The 19,574-nt window shown below is 33.2% G+C and overlaps 2 protein-coding genes across 2 annotated transcripts; one reads left to right on the top strand and one right to left on the bottom strand.

The window, feature by feature from the left end:
* The first annotated feature begins 7,220 nt into the window (after positions 1-7,220).
* LOC130644582 (MICOS complex subunit MIC60-like) lies at positions 7,221-12,855 on the top strand. The gene is made up of 8 exons (XM_057450245.1): positions 7,221-7,383; positions 7,892-7,938; positions 8,058-8,292; positions 8,771-8,798; positions 9,009-10,105; positions 10,490-10,711; positions 11,318-11,471; positions 12,230-12,855. Exons 1-8 carry the CDS (start codon positions 7,303-7,305, stop codon positions 12,682-12,684), a joined length of 2,319 nt encoding a protein of 772 aa, XP_057306228.1. The 5' UTR covers positions 7,221-7,302; the 3' UTR covers positions 12,685-12,855.
* A 2,228-nt stretch (positions 12,856-15,083) lies between these two features.
* Positions 15,084-19,292, bottom strand: LOC130645940 (golgin subfamily A member 6-like protein 25). The gene is made up of 3 exons (XM_057452067.1): positions 16,913-19,292; positions 16,333-16,852; positions 15,084-15,669 (listed from the first exon to the last, which is right to left on the bottom strand). The coding sequence occupies exons 1-3, from the start codon at positions 19,245-19,247 to the stop codon at positions 15,084-15,086; spliced, it is 3,441 nt and encodes a 1,146-aa protein (XP_057308050.1). The 5' UTR covers positions 19,248-19,292.
* Between the last annotated feature and the right edge of the window lie 282 nt (positions 19,293-19,574).

Here is a 19,574-nt window from a genome sequence, read left to right on the forward strand (position 1 = left end):
TTTGGTGAAAACAGATTTTGTGTTGTCTTTAAAAAAAGATAAAATTTTAACATTTTGAAGAAACCATATCGGTAGGATCACAATTGGATAATTTACACTAAACTAGGAAACAAAAAATGTGTATGTTAAATTTTTACCAATAAAAGAACTAGTATTTGGAAAATCCTCATTCTTTATGCATAATCAAAGCTCAAAGGGCTAAAATTTTATTACTACAAAGAAAGACAAACTCTGAGTAAACAGACACAAAATGATAATATTTTAACAATTGTGAAGTTTTTGTTATTGTTTTATCATTTTACTGTCACAGTAGACCATTTTATCACTTAAATTACTAGTAAGTTGAAACTTTTATCTTAAGAAAAGCAAATAAAACTAAAAGTATAGAAATTATATCAAATAAATGATAAAAAACTAACAAGTAGTAGAAGGAATGTATATTAAATTATCAATATTTTGTCAACGCTCTGATAGATTTTGTAAATATCTATTTTTTTCTAATTCTTATTTATATGCAAAGTTAGTTTAGTTAAAATAATTCTATAATTAGATCTAGATTTTCACAAATATGATAAAACCTTAACAATGTTGATTTTTTATCACAATTCTGTAAGAAAGATATTTTTTAATTTCTTTCCAACGCAGTCTTGTAAAGTACAATAGTACCCATCATCTGAGAATTTTTTATTAGACTAAACTAAAAATTGTGTGAGTTATGACAAAATCATTGTTTTCCACAAAATTTCAATGTCCATAATGAAGCTTCATGTTTTTGATCATGTCCTTCACAGTACAGCACTTATCCCTCCTGGACCCCTCCTGACGATTAGGACTAATCACTTGATTGGGGAAAAGTGCCGTACTGGTTTACCCATTATATATATGGTTATATTGTCCTTATGTGATTATCTGAACAAATGCTCTAGCTTCACAAAACAACCTTGCAAAAATGCTGGTGAACAAGGCAGGTGTTTGCAACACAAAGTCAAGCAAAAGCAGAATGGGCTAAAACGTTCTTGTTCTGTGATTTACGTCTTAATTTGTGATGTGTTTTTTTAATGAAAAACTGACTGAATATTTCTAAAGCCTTTGTTTGAAATGGTTACAATAAGTGGTGTCTTTTCTCAGAATTAGTTAGTGGTGATTTCCATGCTAAAAAATAAAACTTTAGCGAGATATGCCAGCTGATCAAAATAGAGAACAACATTATATAACTTTTTAACTAACTGGAGAGAAAAAATGTCATATATACTTTTTTAATAGAGCATTTTTTTCAAAGAATGGAGCAAAGTGATAAACATTTTAATAAAAACATTTTAACAATATGCTTTTGGTGGAGGGGGAGAATCAGCTCAGAGCGCCAAGTCAAGAGTGTTTTACCTGTTCAAATTTTTTTCCCTCAGATTATTTTTCTCCTTTAGTAACTCAATTTTTTGTCAGACTTGCAAGCATTGGGTACATAAGAAGTGCAGTAGTATTAGTGGAAGGTTAAGAGCTGACATACAGTTTGTATGCAAGCGTTGCAAAGGTGAGATTATAGAGAATGAAGTATTTCCAGCTTTAAAGATGTACAACAGTGGCTCGTTAAAGATAGTTGAGAACTTCTGTTACTTAGGTGATATGTTGGGCAGTGAAGGGGGTATTGGTAGAAGTGTTCCTTGCAGGATAGGTTCTGCTTGAAAAAAGTTCAGAGAGTTACTTCCTTTGTTGACTAGCAGAGTCCTGTCAATTGAGGTAAAAGGTAGGTTGTATGAGGCCTGTGTAAGAAGTGTTATGTTGTACGGTAGTGAGACATGGGCAGTTAGGCAGGAAGATCTTGACCGTTTAGAAAGGAATGATATGAGAATGGTTAGGTGGATGTGTAATGCCAGTCTGAGAGACAGAAAGAGCTAAGAATCAGGCTAAGTCTCCGTAGAATTAAAGATGTTATCCAGATAAGAAGATTGAACTGGATGGGGCACTTGGAAAGAATGGAGGAGGATAATTGGGTAAGAAAGTGTAGAGACTTGATAGTTCCTGGGGCAAAGCCCAGAGGCAGACCGAGAAAGACTTGGCAGGAGGTTATAAGGACAGACTTGGTACAGAGGAAGTTGAGTTTAGATCTAACACAGTCTAGATCAGATTGGAAGAGGGCCATTAATATACCCCGTCCAACCCATGCTAGCATGGAAAACGGACGTTAAGCCGAGAATGATGATTTATGGACAATAGAAATTCCTTATAGTATATAAGTTAAATTTATCTATCTTTTAGAATGCAATGATCTGGGGATGTGCAGAGTTCCTTATTAGTGTTTTTTAACTCGATTATTCACACACACTAAAATAATGAAACGCGAAATTTCTAAAAAAGACTCAAATGAGCATGATTTAGTGAATATTTTTTAAGAATTTTTCTTTTTTATGTTTTAAGGGTTTAAAACCAGGATCTTGTAAAGGTGTTCCGTGCTTCCCCGACATGTTTTAAAATGGTCTGTCCTATTTTTAAAAGTAATTGAATTGGAAGTAGATAGTGGAATGTATAAAAAAGGTCAAGCCTCTGATGATGTCAGAAAAGAAGTGTAGGTACAGGGTACAAAACCACTCCTCCTTAAATTCCTTAAATAACCTTAGAAAAAGAAAATCTCCTTAAAAGTACTTAAATATATGCTTAAAAGAAATTGAAATTTTAGCTATTCTCCTTAGTTTTTCCTTATTTCTTATTTTTTCTGATCTTAACTTTTTTGGAAATGTCTTCATGGATTGTTCACCACAAGTGAAATAAGACATTTTTCTCTGTTACCTGAAATCCTATATTATCTATCTGTCAGGGCATAATTTATATGAATATTTGTATTAATATGTATAATTTTCTTATCATAGAACATAGTATGTAACATTAAAAAAGAGAACTAAAATTGGTATTTTATTCTCGTTCGCAGCAAAAAATTCCTAAAAAATGTCAATTTTTCTCCTTAATTCTCCTTGATATCCTTACTTTTGTTCTCATTTATTAGTGGCCACCCTAAGGTAAATATGTAGAATGTCTGTAGAATGTCCTATAGATTTTTTAAAGTAAACACCCTAAATCCAATAGGGTTTTTCGCTCTCATTATGCATAAAGTAAATATTTTTAATAAGGCCAGTATATAATTATATTATAATGCTGTAATTATTATAGCTTATATCTATACTTTTAGTTTTAATTTTTGTTTTAAAGAAGAGTATGTTCTTGAACTGTGGTTAATTTGACCAAAAAAAATCTGTGCAGGTGGATCCCTCTATGGGTTTTAATAAGTAGTTATATTTATTTATTTAGAATTATTTTCTGTTATAAAAAGAGTATGTTTTTGAACTGTGGTTAGTTTTATCAAAAATGCATTTGAAAACCATGTTTAGGCAGGTATGGAACAGCTATATATGTTATTTTTTTCGCTGCATATAATTACTTTTCAGATTGATTTTTTTAAGAAATTTTTAAAATGATTTCTGATATTTTTAGACAATCAGAAAGAATCACCATTACCAATTGAGGAAGTACGTAAGTTAAAATGCTTTTTGAAGAGATTGTTTGCAAGGTGAATCTGCAAAATGTGTCATTGTTCTCAAGCTCTTTTAGCTCTCAAAATATTGACAAAGAAAGATTTTTATAATTAATTAATTATGCCACAAAAATTTATAATAGTGACCTTCCTGGAAAATCTGGGAGAATGAACTTGTCCTTGAAATTGCTAGAATTTTCACAAAAACTATTGAAGATGTCATGAAATTGTCCTGGAAAGTATTTATGTTGGACAGGGTGGCCCACCTCCTTTAAAATCCCTTAAATCTTTTTTAGGTACACCAATAATAATTTAATAGCTGTATGCCCCAAAAAGAATCCACTGTTTTTCTCATTTAATCCATGTAACATAAATACAATAATAGACAATACAGACACAAACATCTATTATATCAAAATTAGTTAGATAGATGTGCATATTTTACATGGCTAGCCTCACTAATATTGAGGAATATACCCTGTCTATTATTTCCAGGAGGTGCCATGGGTTAAATGGAGAGTTTTGGAGTATTTAATGCTCATTTTGAGCTACACAGACCCAATTAGGGCCCGCGGTCTACTAGACAACTCCCGGCAACATCCAACGGCCCACACATGAAGCCATCTCCCCAATTTCTCTCACATGGCTTGGGTTAACCCAGGGCTATGGTAACATTCACTCGCCCATGTTTAATCGCCGTCAAGAGGAATCGAACCCCGGTCTCACGCACAGAGTACGAGAGCTATAACCACTAATCTGCGGCGCCACAAAGTTCATTGCAAAGTCTAACCCCACCAATGTGAAAGATAAACAATTAGCAACGCTGCAAATATTGCAAATTTTTATCCAATATGTAAAAAAAAAATGGTTTGCAGAAAATGTAAATTTTATTTCAACAAAAACGTTTTTCAATACATTGCATATATGGTCCTTCCTCACCAAACATTACACAAAATGTCACAAAAAGAACGGTTTTGTAAGAGATAAATCCTAAATTAAATGGAACATATAAGTCCAACATCATTTTTTACGTTGGATTTCTTTTGACAAAAAAAAATATTTCTTTCATCAACTTACATAATCTCTTTACCAAAAAATCTTACACAAAATTTCAAATCTTGTAAGTAGTTTGTTTTACAGAAGTTACATCAAATATATATATATAAAAAAATACCAGCTTATATGGTATAAAATCTAATTAAACAAAAAACAGTATTTTTTTGGTACTTCTTTACAAAAGTCAAATGGAAAATGGAAAAGAAATAGGATTTTAAGTCATAACATTAAGCAATAACGAACAATTCAACAGTTTGTTTTATGTTAATTTTCCACAAAATGTTACTATAAATTTTTGGAACCCACTATTTGCAACACATAAAATACAAATTAACTAAATCGGGTCTTTCAATATGAATTTAAATGATTTTGACAATAGGGGCTGCTACCCCTCTGCAGAAATAGCGCAAATTTCTAATTTACTTTTACATTTAGCTAATTTACCTGTGTCAGGATTGATATGTTGATGATGTCATAAAAAAAAACTCATTAACCATTTATCAAAAGTACATATCCTTCACATTTTCAAGCTCTACACAGTAAATAATTTTCTCGACCTTATATATATGCGCAACATTACCTTGGTATTTCCTTAACTGTTTATCAAAATCACATTATGCTATCAGTGTTTTAAAAGCTAAACAAAAAGTGACAAATGACTAACAATTTTCTCAAAAACATTTTTCTCTGTGTGTGTCAGGACAGGTCATTGCCAACGTCATCAAAATTCGAATGATGAGATGTAGGGGACCTAAGAATGTGGCATGCAGGTGTCTAATAGATAAACATTAAAACTCACAAGATTTCTTTAATTCCAGTAAAAGTAACAAAATTTGACAAAGTTAAAAGGCTTTTTTCTTGTAGCAAGACTCTATCTATTAACATTGATGAGTGTTTGCTAACTATAATGTTAGCATTTTTTAAATTAGTGAAGCAATTGCATTGCACTTTTAGGTTTGAGGCCAAATACTTTAAAAACAGATAGAAGTAACTGACATCCTCTGTGTAAGTAATCCCAAGATGAAACCAATATTCTCTGATGGCTAAGTGTGATGGTGTGTGTATACATATAGTGAATATTTATCATAGCACATCCGTATTTCATTCTCAACAGAGAATGCTTCACCCCGATCAGACCTCTGATCATGACGGGCGAGTATAATGCGTGTAAGTCATATTGAAGAAATATTTGTTCATCACTCTGTCATATTTATTCATCACTAACATACTGCCAAGCAGTAAGCGGGAGGTCCCGCTTTGTGCCCCAATATCTCTTCAATGGTTTGTCAAAGCCACATTATCCTATACATTTTCTTTATTAGCGTTTCAAGCTCTATAAATTATGGAAGCAATTACTAAACAATTTTTATTTAAAAAAATTGTCCATCAGAGGGTCATTCCTGACGTTAGGAAAATTATAATGAAATATTTTTCCACTATTCTTCTACCTTGTGGATCACAGGTTTATTGACTAGTTAATAAAATAAAAGAATAAACTTTTAGATCTTAATTTGGTGCACTAAATCCAAATTTTTGATTTAAAAATACACTGGATAATCCTTTAATGTGACATTAGACATGATGCTTAAAATGCAAATATAAATTTTTTGCTCATCCAAGGCATCCTAAAATGTTTTCCAACCCTTTTTATTGCAAACTGACATTTGGATATCTGGTCGCCATCACATATTTAAGATAAAATATAAAACTTAAGATAAGTATGCTTCAACTAAATACTGCCATTATAATAGTGTATGAAAATATTTTCGGCTCTTGTATAGAGCTCTTGTAAACATTGTTTTCTGTATATATATTTTTCTTTCTTGATTTAGCTCGAAAAAACCATTGGTTGTGTATTATGCTATTGGATCAGGGTTGAGTTTGAGCATTTTTCTATTTGGAAATGTTATTTATTCTGGATATGATAAACAATTTCGAGAGAATCTACAGACTGTTATTCCACCATTTAAATCCATACTAAACTTTTTTTATGGTGATATTACCCCAATGTTGCAATTTGAGGAGAAACAAGACAACAGGGAAGCCTGAACAATTTAATCTGTGGTTTCGAACGCTCAAGATTTGGGTTAAGGGCAGCACAGTTTTCTTTTCTGGATTACGAATGCAAACATATTTTTGAATGTCCAGCTGCAGTTGAAAGAAAAAGAAAAGATTTAACATTTGTGTTCGAACCTGAAAAGAGAATGCTTTAATGTTGTATGGGTATCTTGGACATTAGAGTTTTGCTGTTTTTGTATATGACACTAATCCTTCTGTGAAATTTTTTATGAAAATATTGATATAATTTAAAGTTTTCAGAAAGCTTGTATAACATGTTATTAGTGAGAAGTAATTCCCTCTTGATTTGAACTATTGTTTAAGGTTTTAAGAGGCTTTTTTTAAAAGAAGTTTATATATATATGTATGTTTTTTATCAGCCTAAATGTTCCTTAATCTTTATCCTTAATTTACAGAGCTCTGTTGCTATTTTGTATCCAAAAAATTATTTTGAAGAGTGTCCTGCTTATTCTTGTATTTACTTTTTGGATTTCTTCAAAGTTTGTCAGTTAGAAGTTTAGTACTTGTTATGTTTACTCAATTTTATTGTACTGTTGCTAGAAAAACCTTATATAGGTGATGTTATAATTTCAATATGTGCTTTCAGGTTAGAAAAAAAGTATGCTAAAATGTATATTTTGGTATAATTACGATTTGACATCTACACCATGTATCGCGGCAATACTTGGACACGGTCAGGTAGCAGACTCGCCAATGCAAGATACAAATTGTTAAGTCATAATACAAAGGTTTGTAATTTAAAACTGGTTTTAAAAATCAGGGTTTCTGCACCTCCTAAAACTCCCAAAAAATATAACTCTCCTAAATGACCCTAAAAAATCCTAAAATTTCCTGATTTTTAGGTGAAATCTCATTTTTTAAAATAGATTTTTTTTTGTCAGCTAATGCAGAAATGAAATCTCATTAATATATAGCCATGTAATAAAACAATGATTTAACTTTATTTTATCAAACTTAACTTCACAAAATCTAGTGTGATTTGTCGATATTTTTGGGTGACGAAATTAAAGTATTAATATGCATGAGTAGTCCTTACTTGCTCAACTCTTATAAATTAAACAAAATGTAATCCTTGGTATAAGAAAAGTTACTAAATGTTCTGTCTGTGCAACATTTACATAAAATGTCTGTCGGGAAATTAAAAGTGTAACTTATTTAAGGTAATAGAAATAGTAAGGTTTATCACGACCAGCTGATTGGCAACCAGACGCGTTTAAGTTTTGTTGTTTTGTTTAGAAAGGACTGTTATCAAAAAGTGTTTGGACTAGAAGTTCATCATCCAGGTTTGAAATAAAATTTTTCAAGTTACAGAAATAATTATTTGAACTCAAATCCTTTTGTTAATTCGATCAAGGCAATGTTAATTAAGTCGAGGCACTCATTATGATTCTCCTTTTTTTAGTTCATCCAAATCTACCGGAAATGGAATATATATGGGGGCATCTGTTGCCACTATTGGAGTGCTAGGTACTGTGGCTGTTGCATATGCGAGTTATGACGATGAGTTCAGAAGCAGTTTAGAAAGAAGTGCACCATTTACAAAGGGTGTTCTTACAACTTTGCTTGGCGAACGTAAAAGTAAACAAATTTTGCTCACGGATGAAAAAGATTTATCAATCCCATTTGAAATTCCTGTGGTAAGTGCATGTTTTTAAAAAGTGTTAATAGTCAAGCAAAGTAATACGAGGCTCATAGTGTACGTTTAGGAGCTACGATTATAAGTGGTATCTGAAAGTCTCAGGAAAAGCCTAGAAATAACGCAGAAGCACAGACCAAACGATAACTCAAGAAAGGTTTTTATTTGTCTTATGTAAGGAGTTTCTAATTTGTGGTAGCAAGTATTAAGTGTACGTTGGTAATCACCATACCGAAGTGCACAACAAAGAAAGTTTCTAAAGAGTTACTCAGCCTTTAATACCCAGCAGAACTAGACTTAGTTTATGTAACAATATATACATACAGTACCTACCGCCCAGCCTATAATACCCCCACCCTGTACTCTACCCCTGAAATTAGCGCTGTTCCACAAACAAGTTTTCTTAGCTAGTGCTTAAAGGCAATTATTTAGTATTTTGATTGAAAAGTTATTAATAATTCTAAATCTACTCTGTTTAGACCAAAGAGGGAGAAGGTCTTTCTGATAGTAAGTGTGTAATATTACACCTTTGCATTTTTTGCATAACAACATGGAACTATTAACCGCAACTGGCACTGGATACGAGGGAGGGAAGAAGGGGGTGGGGTGGGGTACAAAGTAGTTGCGGTAATAATATCCAAAATTGCTGATACTTATTTAACCGGGTTATAAATTTGGTACAGCTGTAGAATGACTGAATACTTTTTAATCATTTAGAAACATCGACCCCAGTTTTTGCAGATGAAATAACACATGCTCCTTCAGAAACTCATGCAGCAGATCTCCTTTCTTTAAATACCATGGATACACCAGGAGTTTCCGCAATTGATCTTGAATTAAGTAATCGCACACCAACGAAAAGCAAAGAAATTAAAACAGAACCTATTAAAGCAGGTAAAGAAGAAAAGCTTTCTTCACAAGTAGAAGTGTCAACTCCGGAAATATCGTCTGTCATTACAACTGATATTAAAGCGGCAGACGAGGAAAAATCTGTCGAAGGTGTGATACCTATTGAGACTGAGCAATCAGATGTTTCTACTGGGCCTTTGACATCTGAAGAGATCAACCAACTGTCCCAGCTTGTTGACCAATCCGCATTGGAAGTCGTTTTAGATGCTTCGGCTGAACAACTACAGATGTTATCTAATTCAACAATAACTTCCTACAATCAGGCCACAGCTTCCATAAGAGAATATATTCAGCAACTTTCTGAAGCTGTTTCAGTTCCATACAAAGAAGATGCCTATAATTCGGTTTGGACAGCCACAGCCTTGCTAGAGCACAAGTCCCAACAGGTTATAGACGAAGCTGTGTCAAAAGAGCGAGAACTAAAAGCTGAGCTGGAGGGCTTAATAGAGCTTATGAAATCTGTAAAACAAGCTGGTTTTAGCGAGGTGGCTACCCGAACAGAAGAGTTGGTAAAACTTTGTAAAGAGAAGCTCGATTCAGTTCATAGTGAAATGCAGAAAGCAGAAGGCGAACTCAAGTTTTTTCTGGATTTTCAAGCTGTCGTAGAGAATGCTGCTCCTAAATTACAAGAAGAACTCAAGCGGTTCACTCCTGATCTTTTAAAGTTGATGAAACTTAGAGAAGAGTTTCAGGATCTTTCTCTTAAGGAAGCCTTGTTAGCATTGGCACTAAAACGTCCTGAAGTATTTCAGGGAGAAGCAAGGGAGAATACAGTTGCTAATTCAGAAAAATTTACCGATATGATTGCAAAACAAAAAGAAGAACTTAAGAAAAGATCGGAAGAGAAATTAAAGTCCGAAATCAGTAGAATTGAAACAGAGATGGATTTAAAATTGCAGTCCAAAGTAAGGTCGTACAGCAACTCTCACAGAAATTTTCTTTATCACTTGCACAGAATTTCTAAAGTGGAGCCGTTATCGTAATTGCCTGCTTTATTTAGAAATTTAAGTCACAAAGAGTAGTTCTTACAAAAGAATTCTGCAGAATATCTGTTTCTGACAAAGGCTATTGAAATGTCTAAATCTAAAATTCACTTGAACTCTCTGATTTGACTTTTCTTGGAAATAAAATTTTAACGTCAAGTCCTCAAAAAAGTTCTTTAATATCCTTGATTCGGGAACTCTATCAAACGTAAAAGGCATATTTTATTTTGTGTAGAAAAGACGATTACAGCAGGTTACAATGTGAGATAATTTTTTTCGACCATGATATTTCCCGATTTTTTTTAGATGAAAGATGTTGAAATTCGTTACGAAAACGAGATACTTGCGCAGTTAAAACGCCAGGCTAGTGCGCACAACGAACACTTGGCTGAAGAGCTTGCTAAAAAGTCGTCTGAGGTAACAGCTATGCTTCAGGATGAAATGAATACGAAGTTGTCGGAACAACATGAAATTTATCGACAGGAATTGGAGAAGAATGTTGCTGCAATTGATGGAATTCAATCTAAGGTGAATATAGTTTTTATAACCTTGTTATTGTTTCCCACTAGCTAGAATTTTTATAGGCACAAATGATGTTTATTTTTATTGGCAGCCAACCCACCAGTCATCGGTAGATGATTCTTTCTTTCCAGGTGATGTATTTTGGATACCCTGAAGAAATTATTATTTATTATTTGCTAAAGAAAGTTTTTACTTTTTTTGCAGAATTTATTTTTGTAGATTTAGCCGCAATCTTAAAAAAAAATCCGTAAGCCATTACGTTTTTCATTGCTTATATGGGTATACCCTGATGTCTGAAAGCCATATCAGGCAAAATATATATTGATTTGTGTTAAAATAAATAGACACTGAATTTTCACCGTTTTTTTAAAGATATAGTCATCCGCAAAAAAATTATATCTTGAGGTAGTAAAATGTTTTGTACAGAACACCATTTGAAGCGAACGAAACCAATTTAAGCAGTCTGTCCTGTAACTGTTCAAGTGATGTATTCATTGTTAGCGGTTTTTAAAGGATTGTTTACCATGGACAAGCTTGTTCATGCAGCGGGTTTCACAAGATTTTACTGTTATTGGCCGGTATGTAAGACCATTTTTGTTCTTTTTTCTATAGATAACTGATATCGTTGATGTTGATCGATATCAACGCCGCCTTCAGGAGCTATGGATAGCCTCTCAAGCGTTAAACGCTGCGCTGGAAGAAAGTGTAGTTCATGGTCGCACACGAACATTAATGCCTGAGATGGTGTCCATTATGCATTTAGGGGGTAAGTTTATTAAAAGTAATGTTGCAGAGGTCCCATAACATAAAGGAGTTTCATCTAATTGAAGAATTTTCACATTTTTATTTTTGCTTAACAAGTCTAAAATGTTGTTTGAGGTCTATAAACTTTTCATCCCTTTTTTATTTAAAATTCTTTAAATATGGTCTATTATCAGGCGGAAAAAGGAGAAAAGATTAAATGGTAATTACAAGAATTTTTTTGATAGTTTATATTTCCTTTAAGAAGATCTTTAAAGGAAGTATATTTCGCCAAATTAGCAAGGCCTAATATTTTGGAAGAATTAAATTTCTTTTTCTAATTTACTCTGCAATTATGGGCTTTTTATACAAGAAACTGCTACAGTTGAAATTCACGTACCTACTTTATGTGTGTCAAATATATGAGAAGGAAAACTTAATTTAAATTGTATTCATAAAAAATTTTCGCAAATTTAACGGGTTTCCCAATAATTTTCGCGAGAATTAAACCTGAATTTCCCGAGCATTGATTACCTTAATTTTCTGGCTACTTAAAGTAAATCATTTTTAGTTCTATTTTATAAGAGTCCAACAAAATTCAAGCTTCATGTTTTCATTTTCTCAAACTGTGAGCGTTTTACGAGTTACAAAAGTTAATTCTTAAAAATTCTAAAAAATGTTTTTTTAGATTTTCCATTAATTTTTAAAACAACATTTCTTTCAATTTTTTTTTCTATTAAAGAAGAAGTATTAATATCGCGCGTGTGTGTGCTTTTATGTCAGGGAAAAATGAAGTCATTCAGGAAATAATTGAAACGATTCCAGAAGCTGCTGCCATGTACGGTGTGGTTCCTGAAAAAGATCTGCTACAGAGATTTGATCGTGTCAAAGGTGTTTGCAAAAAGGTTGCTTTGGTAGGGGAGGAAGGAGGTTCAATGGGTCACTATCTTCTCTCCTTTGTCAAATCGATCTTTGTGTACACCGGTTGGTATCGACGTTCTGTCGAAAACGAAATAAACCCTGACGAAATAGGACCGTACGAGATTTTAGCCAAGGCTGATTATTTCGTAGAACAGGGCGATCTGGAACAAGCTGCTAAGTTTATGAGCCTATTAAAAGGCGCGTCGAGAAAGATGTGCAACGATTGGTTGGTTGAAGTTCGGTTGCTATTAGAAACTAAACAAACAGCGCAGCTGTTGTTGTCGTATGCAGCGTCGCTATCGGCTGGGGGTGGTTGAAATGTCGTTGGTAAATAAAATATTAAATTGAAATGGAAATAAAACAACCTACCGGTATGAACGATGTTGCTTGTTCTGTTCAATGAATGTAGGATTCTTAAAATAGATATCTGTAATTCTGATCATGTTATGTGTATTTCATAAGATATTGATACTATATTTTCGCTTTTATTTGTCATATTTTTTAACCATCATTTCGCACAGTGTCCCACCAAAATAAATTGGAATGCTTGTAAATCACAAATGGCGAAAGTTTATCTTGCAAAAACGTTTCAATTTCAGATATCGCAAAAATTTTTATTTGAGAGAATTTTTAAGCTTGTAGATTCACGGAAGTTTATCTATAAACGTTCTCAACAACTGTCTTATTTTGAAGATTACGTGACGCGTGGTTAGTTGCTGACCTGTAAATAGAAAATTTAACATTGCGATATATCGGTTGTTGAAATGCGCTCTTTCTTTCTCAAGTCACTTTTATAGACACTGAGTCATCTTATTCTTTGTGCCTTTATACTTGCTCTTGTAGCTGTAATCATAAAGAGGGTACAAAATTGAACATAAATCCAAAGGCAATGTAAAATGAAAAAACTGTATTGACATTTTGTGAGCCAAAATGGTATGAGAAGGGCGCGAATTGAACAAAAAAACAATTATGTCGAGTTTTGGCATCAACTTAATTTCATGATATTGTGTTATTGATGATGATGGAAGAAGGATCTCCCGAAACGTCGCCTACTAAGCTATCATCTTCAAGAAATGATAAACTTTTCACAGTAATATTGTGTTATTGTTGCGAAATTAAAAGAAATTTAAAAGCCAGAAAATTATTTTAAATTATAACTCCAACAATGGCGGTGATGACCGTGGATTCATTTAGTGTTGTTTATTATTCGTCAATGATGGGAGTGTTGTCATTATTACAACATTTTTTGTCAATTTGAAAACATACAATTTACTTGTCAGCAGATGATCAACATTTTACTAGTGACCAAAATTTTTTCACATACGTAAAAAAATCTTTAAGACAAAAAACGTACTGAAAAAGGAAACCATTTTCGTTATTTCTGCTTTTCCTGATTAAAACCTCTTTTGCATCTTGTTGCTTTTTGTATATCGAGTACAGGTGAATTTATTACAAGCTCGTGAGCTTGTATTAAAACGCAAATGTGTCCTACAAGAATGGAAATTTTTGTCTCTCTGAGCACCGACACGGGAGTCGTCGTGTGTTCGAATCTCATCCTGGTAACTATTTTTACTTTTTTTTTCTTTTTTAAAAAGATAAGACAAGTGTTCAAAACACTTGTTTAACTAACTAGTAAATAAAGGTGTTTCCACCAAACTTTTTAAAAGTGAATGTAGGCAGAATTAACTGAATTAATGAATTTCGCAAATTTTGGGGTTTGTGGGTTTGTGGTCTTTCTTCTTCCTGTCAGTCGGTTCACCCAAGACGGACCCATCGAAAATTAAAAGTTCGAGGAATTTTCCGTTCAGGAAGGTCTCACAAATCAATTTTGAAAAATAAGTGTGTAACAAATATTATTGCGAATCTGAATAGTAAAATATGTCGTGTCTAACTTCGTAACAAAAATCCCAATTTGATAGACAGCTTTTTGTAAACTTTATTCGCGAGGTTGTTTGCGTATATCATACGTCTTGTTTGGATTAAGTTTCTCACTATATTATTAAAAATTGGTCAAATCATCTTGTTATGGTTTTTGAATTGTGAAAATAAATAACTGAAGGAAAAAATAAAAAGCAATTGCCATCTTGCATATTGCTGAAGAAATATTTCATCAGGTAAGGTGACAAAAGGTTGCCCTAAGGTATCTGTTGTATTTAAAAGTATAAAAATATTTCCAACAGGATTTCCACGTCTCCTAAAATCCTAAAAAAATAAAATCTTCTCAAATCATCCTAAAAAATCTTAAAATTCTTGGTTTTTTTATGAGAACATCTAAAAATATCCTAAATTTTTTGGGAACATCCATTTGTCGAACTTATTTTTTTTAATTAATTTTCATATGTGGAATGTAATTAAAAGTATTTATACTCTGCAACAGTAAATGCGGAAATAAAATCTCTGATCCATCCAATTTGTTTTTTCTTGTTCAATTCCTTTGACATCCTTGATTCTTTTGTTTCTAAGTTACACTTGCATTAATTCAAATCCTTGTAAAAGATCCTAATTTCTTGTACATGTTCTCTCCGCTAATCGAAAAAAACTTCTGAAAAAATAACAAAAATCCTACTAAATTCCCCTTAATATCCATAAAGATTTAGTTGAAAATTGAATGGTAACCTTACCTAAGAAATCCACGCGAAAAGACGGGTGAGTAATACCCTTTAAAAACAAAACTCGTCAATATAAAATTTAAATATATTATAAGTTAATAAAAAAATTAATGTTTCTTCCCCAATTTTATAGGAGGTAATTTTTTAGCACGCTCTAATCGTGATAATTTTCCACCTAGTGGAACTGTTTTTTTAATTGGTGCTAATGATGGTGTAGTATGAGAGTTTATTGGAGCAAGTGGTACAAGTTTTCCAGCTGGTGTAGGGAAGGCTGGTGTTGCGAGTGGAGCCAACTTTCCAACTGGTGGTAGAGTTTTTGTTATTGGCGGTATTGTCGCAACCTTTATTTTTTGTGGTGTGACGTGATTATTATCGATATATTCTGATTCATCTTGACGCAGTTGTTGTGACATTAAATCGTGCAACATACCCAACGTTGGTACAAATGGTCCATAACCATCGCTATCATCCCTATGTTGACCTGCAGCAAAATCTTCCTGTGATGACTTATTAGGATGAAAATCGTGCTGATCGAAAGATTCGCTATTATCGTAATAATCATCTGTGTCGTTACCGCAATCCTTGGGATGAGCTACGAATTGTCCGGCAAGTGGGATCCCGTAACTTTCTTCGTCAGAAATGTGGCTATTGTTTGGTGACATATGTAGTTGCTGCTTCTCTCCTTTACGGTTGCTGAAATAATAGAAAGACTATTTTGAGCATTTTTAAGTTAATTTTGCTGCAATTAGCTCATTTAAGTCAGTCATACTAGTCGTTCGAATAAATATTGCATGCTATTAATGTCTTGAAAGATGCCCTTTGCATAAAATCCGCCGATTGCTGATTCAAATTCTCAAATGTGATTGGTTGCTCACCAAATTTGTCCGCTTAGAGTGATAAAAAATTTTTTTCGGAATACTGAATTGGCAGGTAACAAATTGTCCACGAAAACGGACAATGGAAATCTGTCCGTATTCAAAAAAAGGAAAGTGCGCGCTTGGAACTTATTATTATTATTTTCTTTACGGAAAAATTAAATAGGGAAACTATTGTTTTTTATATTTATTTGGCAATAATCTCTTCCTTTCTTTGTTGTCACTGCGAATCGCATAATTGACGAACACATTTTTCCCTATGTAATTCGACGAATATTTTGAAACTGGTCTTACCTGTTAGAATCGACATTGTTTGATTTTTTTTTTAAAGATGTCTTGTTTTGGCGGTTTTTATATGCTTGTTGTGCGTTGGTTCTAAACGTAATGATATAAATCAATGATTTAATTTTAAATGTTTTGGTGGAAGTAAACAAAGTTTTACTAAAGAAATATCACAACAAAGTATGGAGCACAGACTTACTGTTCTTCAAGAAGAAATTGTAGCTCTCTATTCATTCGTGTTAGATCGTCAATGGTTTGATCTTGTGCTACCAATTCTAGCTGTAGTTCGCCGATTTGTATATCCTTTTCTTCTATTTCATTTTCTAATTCTTTAAAATTTTCATCCATGTCTCCTTTTGTTGCCTTCGCATTCTTTTCGTTATCCAAAAGTTCTTGCAAAATTTCTTTATCTGCAATAAGTTGATCAATTTTAGTGTTTAATTCTATGGTTACCTTATTGGATTGCATTACTTTTCCCTTTTCATCCAAATAACTCGTCTCCAATTCCGATAGCTTTTTTGTTAGGTGCTCAATTTTCTTGGCGAAAACAGACACCTCTGTTTCGTTGTTTTTAGATTCATCTTGTAATTTTTGTAACTTTCTTTTCAACATATCTTTATCATCTTCTAAGTTTTCCATTTTTATTTTGTTATTGTACAACTTGTTATCGTATTCATTCTTTAACATTTCCTTCTCGTGTTGTAAATTTGTGAGTTCTTCTTCAGCTAGTGAAAGTTGATGGCGAAGTTTTTCTACTTCAGCCTGGTTATTTTCTGTACTTTGTTCCTGCTGGTTCGATAGTACCTTCTCATTTTCAATAGCTTTTTCACTCTCTAATTTCTTATATTCTTTTACCGATTGTTGACTTTCCTTTAACTTGCTGCTCAATGATTTTATCTCTTCATCTTTTAGCTCAACAACCTTGATAATCATTTGTTTATCTTCTTCCAATATCCTACACCTCTCTTCATTTTCTTTGACTTTCTTTTTCTCTTCATCTAACAAGCTTAAAAGCTCGTTGACTCTTTCATCGTTCTTTGTGTTACTTTTATATTTTTGTAATTCTTCGTTATGTTCTCTCTCTTTTCTTTGCAAAAACTCAAGCTGTTCTTTTTGCTTCTGGTTGATCTGTTTCTGCTCCTCCAAGATCACATTATTATTATTGATAATACTTTCGTAATCGCATACTTTTTCTTGTAGATTCCAGACCTGCTTATCCGAAATACGTTCCCGTTTTTCTAATTCCTTCTTGCTTGCCAATACACGCGAATTACTCAACTTTAAATCTGATACCTCCAATCTGCTCCGTACATTTTCTTGTTTCAGTTTCTCGATTTCTTTTTCCAAATCAAAAATTTTCTGCTCGAGACCTTGTAATTTATGCTCATCACGTTCTTTCTCTAGAAGATCTTCAAGATCCTTGATTTTATCAGTAGTTGAGTTGTACTTCTCTTCTATTTCTTTCAGCTTGTCACACTGTTGCTTCATCTTCACATCATTCATCTCCATAGATTTTTCCCTGTTGGCTAACTCCTCCTTTAGAAGCTGCAGCTCGTTTTTACTTGACTCAATAGCTTTATCTTTTTCCTTTATCGTGACGGTGTTTTGTTTTAAGTTACTTTCTAAAAATGCTATTTGCTTTTCTAATGCATCAATATCTGATGATGTTAAAGATTCCTTTGTCTTAATTTCGCGTTCTGGCTGTTGCTGCAATTTGGTATACTTTTCTTTCAACGTGTTCAATTCAGCTAAAGTTATTTTACCATCATGCAACTTTTGCTTCGAATCTTTGCACCTACCCTCACGTGCACTCTTTGCAGTTTCTCTCTTTTGTTCTCTACTTACGTTGTTACATTTTTCTTCCCACAGTTGTATTTCGTACAGGGCTTTAGACCTCTCGTTCGGCTGTTGGCTTTCGTTTAATCTTTGCCTTTTTTCATTCTCCAATTCCATTTGCAAAGTTCTGCATCTTTCTTCCAGTTCATTCACTGCATTTGAAACTTCTTTCTTATGTTCATCTCTTTCAACTTGTAGCTGTTCTTGCATCACTTTGCAATTTTCTTTGCAACTTTCTAATTTACTCCGGAGGTCTTTGCATTTATCATTAATGAGATTGTAGTGTTGGTTCTTTTCAGCTAATTCTTTGTTATGAAGGTCAATTTTTTCATTTTTATATAGAATCTGCTTTTCCAACTCAATTTCATGCTTACGTTTCTCCTCCACACAAATAACTTTTGCCTTCAATTCGCTTCTTAATAAAACGATTTCACTTTTAGCGTTTTCTAAATCACATTTGAATTTCTCTTCTCTAACCAGCACGTCCTTAATAAGTTCATCTTTCTTATCAGAATTGCATTGCATTTCAACAGTCTCCAATTTTTCATCAGGCTTCAACTTATTCTTTTCGGCTTGTTCAAACTCAAATTTTATTAACTTTATCTCCTCTTCTTTCAGAATTAATTCTTTTTCATGCTGTTTTTGTCTCATTTTCCATCCTTTATCATTTTGCTTTTCCAATTCTTGTAACTCAAACTTCAACATATTGATCTGTTCTTCTTTCTTCGTAACTTGAGTTCTTAGTTCTTCTTCTATTTTTCTTCCGTGTTCCTTTACATTACTCCTTTCCTCGCAATTCTTTTCGGTACCAGTTTGATTACTTTTGTCCAACGCGATTTCATTTGCGTTTTTGCTTGATACATGATTTTCAAGATTTCGAAGCTCCTTCTGCAATTGTGATATTTCTTTTTCCTTGGTGACAAGTCTCTTCTGGAGTTCTTGAATTTGAGCTTTGTGTTGCTTCAAGTCATCTTTCAAGCGTCTTATCTCCATAGCACTGTTGTCATTTTCGGTGATCTTTTCCTTCAAATCTCCAATCTCTTTTTCTTTCTCTTTAATCACATCCTGGTACGCTTTAATTTTGGATTTGCTTCTTTCGTTTCTGGCATACATTTCTTCTTTCTCAGCGCGCAAGGATTCGTTTTCGATCTTCATAACGTCAACTTTACCCTCTTTTTCTCTCAGAAAGTAATATAAACTTTCATCACGTCTTTCAATTCCCACTGATGTGTGAATGCGACTATCTAATCCAAACGGCCGTCCAATTTTTCTTTCCATTTCCTCCACATCTAAATGTTTAAACTCTTTCCCTATCTTTTCAAGTGAGAGGTTTTTGTTGATCTTTTGTAAATAGACTTGGCGAAGCGTAAGATAGTCTTCCGTGTGTTCTTTAAATTCATCTAAAGCTTTAAGAAGTCGTTTGCTCTCTTTTTTCATCTCCTCATTATAGTGGAGGATCTCGTGTGCAGCTTCACGCACATCAAGTTTGGTAAGTCGGTATGACTTCGATGCATCGACGAACCCCTTCTTGTCATTTCTCAATCCATCACACTCGTCTTCACTATCACCCCCTCCCTTCTTATTAATCTTCAACTGCTCAACTTC

The sequence above is a fragment of the Hydractinia symbiolongicarpus genome, chromosome 5 (assembly GCF_029227915.1).
Source record: "Hydractinia symbiolongicarpus strain clone_291-10 chromosome 5, HSymV2.1, whole genome shotgun sequence".
NCBI lineage: Eukaryota > Metazoa > Cnidaria > Hydrozoa > Anthoathecata > Hydractiniidae > Hydractinia > Hydractinia symbiolongicarpus.